This window comes from Chiloscyllium plagiosum, chromosome 45 (assembly GCF_004010195.1).
Source record: "Chiloscyllium plagiosum isolate BGI_BamShark_2017 chromosome 45, ASM401019v2, whole genome shotgun sequence".
In the NCBI taxonomy this organism is placed as follows: Eukaryota; Metazoa; Chordata; class Chondrichthyes; order Orectolobiformes; family Hemiscylliidae; genus Chiloscyllium; species Chiloscyllium plagiosum.
Genome location: NC_057754.1, coordinates 3,606,482 through 3,615,182, shown reverse-complemented (window position 1 = coordinate 3,615,182; position 8,701 = coordinate 3,606,482). Strand labels below are relative to the sequence as shown.

At 47.6% G+C, this 8,701-nt stretch overlaps 1 protein-coding gene and 1 long non-coding RNA gene across 2 annotated transcripts in view; one reads left to right on the top strand and one right to left on the bottom strand.

Moving 5' to 3' along the window:
- Positions 1 to 5,166, top strand: part of LOC122543834 (barrier-to-autointegration factor A-like) — a 15,421-nt gene extending 10,255 nt beyond the window's left edge. Inside the window, exons 2-3 of the mRNA XM_043682647.1 lie at positions 2,756 to 2,904; positions 4,847 to 5,166. Coding sequence (XP_043538582.1) covers positions 2,756 to 2,904; positions 4,847 to 4,993 — 296 coding nt within the window. The 3' untranslated portion in view covers positions 4,994 to 5,166. The remainder of the gene's footprint in view (positions 1 to 2,755; positions 2,905 to 4,846) is intronic.
- Positions 5,167 to 7,044: 1,878 nt separating this feature from the next.
- LOC122544027 lies at positions 7,045 to 8,059 on the bottom strand. Its single transcript, XR_006310229.1, has 2 exons — positions 7,805 to 8,059; positions 7,045 to 7,567 (listed from the first exon to the last, which is right to left on the bottom strand). It is a non-coding gene; the product is annotated as an uncharacterized LOC122544027 (long non-coding RNA).
- Positions 8,060 to 8,701: the final 642 nt, after the last annotated feature.

Below are 8,701 nucleotides of genomic sequence, written 5' to 3'. Positions count from 1 at the left end.
GTGTGTGTGTGTGTGTGTTTAGGAGGGTCTGTCTGTGTGTGTGTGTTCAGTGCAGTGGCGTGTGACATGAACCCGAGGTCCTGGTTGAGGCCATCTCCATGGGGACTGAACTTAGCTATCAGCCTCTGCTCAGCTACGTTTCGTTGTTGCCTGTCCCGAAGTCCGCCTTGGAGGACGGTCACCCGAAGGTCCGAGGTTAAAAGTCCCGGACTGCTGAAGTGTTCTCCGACTGGGAGGGAACACTCCTGTCTGGTGATTGTTCTGCGGTGCCCAGTGTACCATGCCTCCGGGCATCCCTGCCTGCAGCGTATGAGATAGACAATGTTGGCCTGACACATACACGGTGGGAGGTGTCCCCGTACACAATGGTGGTATCTATGACGACACTCTGACACGTCTTGCAGCGCCTACTGTGACAGGGTTGTACGGTATTGTCCTGAGAGCCGGGCAGTTTGCTACAAACAATGATCTGTTTGAGGTTTGATGGTTGTTTAAAGGCAAGTAGTGGAGGTGTGGGGAAGGTCTTGGTGAGGTGCTCATCCTCGTTGATAATGTGTTGCAGGCTGCACAGAACATGAGAAGTACTGGACAATGAAGGACACACACAGACAGACATACACACACTCAGACCCTCACACATACACACCCTTTCACAGACTTAAACTCTCATACGCTCACACTCACCTTCTCATAGACACTCAAACCCCCGCCAAACACACACACATATAGGTTTGTGGGGTGAATTTGTACTTGCAGAATTACATTTTACTTTGCTCGAAAACTGCATGAATCCATGTATGATTCTGTAAAGCCATTTTTTAGATTAGAACCAGTCTGACCATTGAGGCACAGACAGTCTCACACAGGGCAGCTCAGACCTTCAATACCTTATCTGGGCTGACATGACACCAATTGTTAAAGTGCACTTGAGAATGTAACTTTTAAAAAAGGTTTTGCGATTTACACATGAAAGAACTGAAACCAACATGGTCATTCTAAAAGATGAGAGACTTAACAAACAATCCAGGTCTTTTTCAATACATAATTTCAGTTACATCACACTGTAAACGTTTGCTATAAATTCTGTCTTACAATCTTATTCTCCACAATCACCTGAAAAAGGAGCAGTGCTCCGAAAGCTAGTTTTTCCAAAACCTGTTGGGACTATAACCTGGTGTTGTGAGATTTTTAACATCCTGTAACGGGGAGACCAGAACTGAACACAGTATTCCACAAGAGGCCTCACCAATATCCTGTACAACCTCAACATGGCGTCCCAACTCCTGTACTCAATCTGATCAGAGAGATTAGATTCCCTAAAGTGTGGAAACAGGCCCTTCGGCCCAACAAGTCCACACCAACCCTCTGAAGAGCAACCCACCCAGATCCATTCCCCTCTGACTAATGCACCTAACACTACGGCCAATTTAGCACGGCCAATTCACCCTAACCTGCACATCTTTGGACTGTGGGAGGAAACCGGAGCACCCGGAGGAAACCCACACAGACATGGGGAGAATGTGCAAACTCCACACAGACAGTCTCCCGAGATGGGAATCGAACCCGGGTCCCTGGCGCTGTGAGGCAGCAGTGCTAACCACTGAGCCACCATGCTGCCCCGAGAGATTTAAACAATCTATCTTGTAAATCCTGCTATGGCAGGAGGGAGAATTCATATTCAGCTAATACACCCGGAATGGAAAGCTACTCAATTATGGTAACCCTCAGACCATTATTGATTGCCATTAAAAAAACCCTCTGATCCACTCATGTCCTTTAAGAAAGGGAATCTGGTGTGGCCCGACATGATTGCTGGATATGAAAGGTTTGAGTTATAAAACAAAAGGCTGAGACTTTGTTCTCTGCAGCGTAGTAGGTTGAGACGTGACCTTATAGAGGTTTATAAAATCATGAGGGGTATAGATATGGTGATGTGGAGATGCCGGTATTGGACTGGAGTATTCAAAGTTAAAAATCACACAACACAAGGTTACAGTCGAACAAATAAAACTGTTGGACTATAACCTGGTGTTGTGTGATTTTTAACGATGTCGTTATGGTGTTTGATATTCGTTGTTTACCTGGGGATAGGGAATACCAAGACTAGGTGGCATAATTGTAATGTGAGAAGAGAGAGTTAGAAAAGACACTGGGGGCAATTTTTTTTTTAACATGGAGGGTGGTTGGTGTGGGGAATGAACTTCCTGAGGAAGTGGCGGATGTGGGTTCAGCTACAACGTTGAAAACATACCTGTTTAAGTACACGTTTGGGAAAGGTTTGGAGGGGGAGGGGTAGGGGCCAGGAGCAGGCAGGTGTGGGAGGAGTTTAGTTTGGGATTATGGTTGGCACGGACTGGTTGGACCGAAGGGTTGTTTCCGTGCTGCAGGACTTTGTAACTCTAATCAAAGGTTTGGGCAACAAAGGTATTTGTGCTAATCGCCCTCTTTACCAGCCTGTGGCACAAACCTCAACGAATTATGAGTCAGTGAGTCAGCAGAAGGACACAGATTTAGGAGAATTAGCGAAGGGGGTTGGAAGTTGTGACGCTGTGGCTTATTGTGATGTGGAACAGGAGCTACATTCGGGGTCCGGGATTGGGAAAGGGATACCCCGGAGGCGTTGGTAACTGTGATGCGCTTCTGGGCACCAGGAATGTGAGGATTCGGAAGGTTAAAAAATGACTGTACACAGCTACCAGCCTCTGCTGTTCCCTGAACATGTGCACATCTCTCTCTCTCTCTCTCTCTGTTGCAGACCGCCCCGCCATCTGCCCAATGGCCAACACCACCTCACAAAAGCACAAGAACTTTGTGGTGGAGCCCATGAAGGAGAAGTCTGTGAAAGAGCTGGCGGGAATCGGCCTAGTCCTGGGAGGACGGCTGGAGGAGAAAGGCTTCACCAAGGTGAGGGCTCAGTTACTCACCAAGTCCGACACACGTGCACGGGGGGATAGGGGGCAAGAACGGAGGAGCTGTGTACACAGAAGCAGGACAAAGCTGTTCTGCCTCTTGAGCCTGCCTTGCCCTGCCGAATGAGCGGGAGGTGAGCATTAAAGAAGTAGGTGGATTTTACCACAGTGCCTCAGTGAGACTGCAGTTAAACTACTGCTGCAGTCCCAACTCCCTCTGGGACATCAACAGATTATTTGTGAGGGGTGGGGGGGGGGGGTGGGATTGTCAGGGGTTCCCTCTCACATCAGAGAGTGTAAGAGACTGTGTGTAAGAGAGAGAGCAAGAGAGACTGTGTGAGAGAGAGAGAAAGAGACAGTGTGTGAGAGAGGGAGACTGTGTGTGAGAGAGTAAGAGAGTGTGTGTGAGAGAGAACGCCAGTGTGTGAGCCAGAGTGAGAATGAGCATGCAAGACAGAGCACGAGAGAGTGAGAGCGTAACAGAGAATGTGAGGATGAAAGGGAGAGAGAGAGAGAGAGAGAGAGAGAGGGCTGGCGATCTCTAACCTCAAGTTAATGCTCTTGGCCAACAAAGCATCGAATCCCACCAGGGGGCAGATGACAAAACTTGAATTCTGTACAAATCTGGAATTTCTTTTACTTAATAATCAAAAAAACTCTGAGCCAATTGAGTTGAGTCTTTCTCAACCAATTCCAGCCCAATAGGCTTGGGGCCCGCGCCTCATACCACCATCGGTGGGAACTGCTCCGACTGCATTTCACAGGAGACTGGAACTGAAGTTGTCGCCTTAATTAATGTGCGCGTGCACAGTACATTGGGTTGTGGTCAGCCAACTCAGACTCAGGCCCTGAAACGGAGGAGACTGTGAATCCCCTGGTGATGGTTTCGTTTTCAAAGACAGGACTTGGATTTTTAAAATCAAAAGCCTCCTCTGAATGCTGACTATCGATTCCCCATCGTGGAGGTTCCACCTGGCTCACTCTGAGGGAGGGTAAACTGCCCCCTTTACCCAGTCTGGGCCTACAGTGACTCCAGACCCTTACGGCGATGTGGTTTGAAGCTGGAGTGCCCTCTGGGATGCCAATTGGGTAGGGGGCAATGGATGCCATCTTGTCCATGACACCCACACGCTATGCAAATGAAAGTACAGGGAGGCAATAGCCTAGCGGTATTATCGTTGGACAGTTATCCCAGAGAGCTGAGTGATGCTCTGGCGTTATGGCAGACGATGGAATTTGAATTCAATACAAATCTGGAATCGAGAGTCTAATGATGACCATTGTTAATTTGTGGGAAAAATCCATCTGGTTCACTAATGTCCTTTAGGGAAGGAATCTGCTGCCCACACGTGACTTCTGACCCACAGTAACTCTTACTGCCCTCCGGGAAATGAGGGATGGGGCAATGAATGCTGGAAATGCGCAGCAGGTCAGGCAGCATCTAGGGAACAGGAGAATTGACGTTTCGGGCATTAGCCCTTCTTCAGGAATGAGGAAAGTTGGTCCTGCCCTCCGGGAAATGAGGGATGGGGCAATGAATGCTGGAAATGTGTTGCTGGAAAAGCGCAGCAGGTCAGGCAGCATCTAGGGAACAGGAGAATTGACGTTTCGGGCATTAGCCCTTCTTCAGGAATGAGGAAAGTTGGTCCAGCAGGCTAAGATAAAAGACCAACTTTCCTCATTCCTGAAGAAGGGCTAATGCCCGAAACGTCGATTCTCCTGTTCCCTAGATGCTGCCTGACCTGCTGCGCTTTTCCAGCAACACATTTCCATCTCTGATCTCCAGCATCTGCAGACCTCACTTTCTCCTCAATGAATGCTGGGTCCAGCCAGCAACGCTTTCAGTCCGTGAATGAATATTTGTTAAAAACAACGCTGACCCGTAACAGGATGATGCCATGTGTTTTAACCCCCTTTCTTTTCCTACACTTATTTAGGCTAAAGATGTGTTGGGTCAGTTTCTGCTTCTGAAACAAGACAAAGTGGCCTTTAAGTCCTGGATGAGGCAAGTCTGCTTCGCAGGGAACAGGCAGTCAGAAGACTGTTATCGCTGTCTCAGAGAGTGGTGTGATGCTTTCCTCTGAAACCTCCTCTGTCCTTTCCCCTCCCAACTCCTGCGTAAATGACAGTAATAATCACCTCAAAGAAACCTTAATTGCTATTTATTGATTGTTCATAGCCCCAGGTCACCGGGGCTTTTCCAGATTTTATACGGTTTTGAAAACTGATTTTTTAATAAAACAAGCTCACTTTGCCATCGGCCTGTTTCCAAGACGACTGACCACCGACTGCACCTTGGTGTTTTGCCAACAAAACGTGGCTGCCCATCTCGGTACAGAATCAGAGAATCGCTGCGGTGTGGAAATAAGGCCCTTCGGCCCAACAGGTCCACACTAACCCTGCGAAGAGTAACCAACCCAGACCCATTCCCCTACCGTATAATTCTATATTTACCTCTCACGAATGCACTTAACACTAAGGGACAATTTAGCATGGCCAATCCACCCTAACCTGCACATCCCTAAGCACTATGGGACAATTTAGCACGGCCAATCCACCCTAACCAGCACATCCCTGGACACTATGGGGTAATTTAGCATGGCCAAACCACCCTAACCAGCACATCCCTGGGCACTATGGGACAATTTAGCACGGCCAATCCACCCTAACCTGCACATCCCTGGGCACTATGGGACAATTCAGCATGGCCAATTCCCCCTAACCTGCACATCTTTGGATTGTAGGAAGAAAGTCATGCAGAATTGTGTAAACCCTACACAGACCTCTCACCAGAATCGAACCTGGGTCTCTGGCGCTGCGAGGCAGCAGTGCTAACCACTGAGCCACCGTGCTAATCCTAGCCTTTCTTTGTAAAGTTAAACCTTCCACAAACTGGAGGAACATGCTTTAGAAATACACGAGATACTCTCCTATTGACAGTCTCCCAGGTCACCACAAGCACTATAATGCCATACATGAACTGCGGGGTTAGAATTGATGGGCAAGGTTGGAACAAATTGGGACTGTCTCCACTGGCAAGTGGCACTGGGGAGGATAAAGATCTTTAAAAGTTGCTGCTTCAGTACGACAGCTGGAGATGACATTCCCACTTGCGAGTGAGATTCCAACCTGGTGTCATCGACGTAAAACTTCAACTTCATTCACCATTCGAAATTTCAGAAGGACTGACTTTGGTTGATTGGGTATAACAAGGACTAGTCGAGGTGAATGGTATTGAACAAGATAAGTGACGAAGGAGATAGAAAATAGAAGAATTGGGTGTAGCTGAGATGGAGAGCTGTGGGCTCAGGGGTGGATTAAACAGTCGCTCAACTGCTAGTGAAACACCTGCATAATTTCAACATGTGAACAAGACTTTGTGATCACCCCATATTAGACAACATAAAGCTCTCTCTGCTCCTAATGCTGAAAGTAAAACCACCTCTACTTTTTTTTAAAAACAGAAATTAAAGCTCCCTCAATACTGTCACCATTAAATACTCTCAGGCAAGGATAGCGCCTGGTTAGCTACAGAGTTAAGCTTCCTATAATCTTGATCTAAAATTAAAGATTCCTCTACTCTTTTTAAACACTTAGTTTGCGTACAGCTTATTGCCCTTGATGCTGCCCTCTGCAACACTCCCAGGTTAACGACAGTATGTGGTTAGAGAGTGTTAAGCTTCCTGTACTCTTTTGAACCGAAGACAAGCTGCCTCTAAACTGTCCATTTCAAATACTCCCAAGACAGGTAACGCATGGGGTTAGACAGAGTAAAGCTGCCTCTCTTCTCTTAAACTAAAATTAAATCTCCCTCAACACTGTCATCATTTTAAGAACTCCCAGGCCAAGAACAGCATAGGGTTAGAAAGAATATACTTTCCTCTACTCATTTCAATTAAAACTCTCGATACTCTCCAACAGATAGGGAATGTCGTCAATTCTTTAACTGAAAGTTCCCCTCCGCACTGTCACCATTTAAAAACTCCCCAGCAGCGACAGCACGTGGTTAGGTAAAGCTTCCTGGACTATCAAACTATGAGTCTCTCTACGCCGTCCCCATCAAACTCTCTCCGAACAGGCACGACATACAGGGAAGAGAGACACCGCAGCACAGAGACACCACAAGAGGCAAAAGTGCATTTGATAATACTGATGTAAATTTATTCAGGAAATGAATATAAAGACATGATAGTAGTCTGCTTACAGCTGGTTAGCCACTGAGCAAGCAGCAAGTGGAAGAGGCACTGAGCTCCAAAGGAGACTCAGATCGCACAAGTTAAATGCAGTGTTCACGCTGTTAGGTCAGGGTTTACCTTGAGCACTGCTCAGACAGCTCAAAACAAAGCTGGAACAGTCAAATTAGCCGCTACGTGTAGGTTAGTTGCAGCAGTGGTTCTCATGAATGAGGTAGAACTGTCCACTGTCACAGGGTGTTTTGCCTAGATGCGGGGTGATGCACCAGGACGTTCACATGTATCACAGCGACACTCTTGACTCAGTTCTGAGATGGCGATTTCTTACTAACGCGTTTTGCGAAGCATCCTCCTCGTCTGGCGAGTACAGCTGCGAGGTGAAGTTCAAACTACGCATTGCATGCTTGATAACTGCTTTTTAGGAATCCACGGCCGATCCCAGATTTGGAATGTGCAGACCTGCATCTGAAAGAATAGAAATCAGCGCTGGTAACTAAACACGCAGTTACTCAATATGTGGTACCACCGAATACCAATCATGCCCATTACATCTGTACTACATTATGACCCGGGTCGAGTCGTGCTTCCCCGCCCTCGGCTCACAGCCCTCAATGCTGTGACACTTGAGGCTCCTAGTCTGAGGACTTGTTAAAAGGTTGGGAGGGATCTCCCCGATCTCCTGTCACTGCAGATTTCTCTCACCTCGTCAGTCTGCAGACCAGGCTTTAAGCTGCACCTCTCAAGTTCCACGTTCACTCTTGCTGATTTCCTGCAGGTGGTCTCGCCCAGTTGCATCCTCACGTGGTACATCATCCCCTGCACCACCTGCAAAGACACCATCCGAACTTCCCATCAATTTGGTGCTGGAGACACAGCAAGCAACCTTGATTAGATTAGATTCCCTACAGTGTGGAAACGGGCCCTTCGGTCCAACCAGTCCACACTGACCCTCCGAAAAGTAACCCACCCACCCTCTGACTAATGCACCTAACACTATGGGCAATTTAGCGTGGCCAATTCACCCAGAGGAAACCCATGCTGACACGGGGAAAATGTCAGTGTGGAGTTTGCACAGTTGCCCGAGGCTGGGATCGAACCTGGATCCCTGGTACTGTGAGACAGCAGTGCTAACCACCGAGCCACCTTGCTGCCCAACAAACTTCTGTTACGACATGGTGGTGAACCCTTCTGCTAATTAAACCAAGCACCCAGAAAGGTTCACCTCATAATCTGAGTGACAGGGAACTCCTCATGTCCACTATCTCAAGAAAAACTATTTTACTATTTAACTCTAACATGAAACTTAATTATTTACAACTTGAAGCCTCCTTACTTTTAAAGGTACGTTACCTACTTCCCACTCTATAACAATACACTGATCCAATTAAGCCCTGATTAAATTTACAGCAACTCAGGCTTCAAAGCCAGACGGAGGCTGTCCTCTCTAGTGTTAATCTTCCTGTTTCTAGGTCTCCCAACATCCCCCTGACGACACCCCCAGTCTCCCCCACCCCACCCCCACAAAATACACATCTATTAAAGCAGGGAGAGATGTGTGTCCGCTGCAGCTGGGAATTGACCCAGTGACACTGAAGGAGC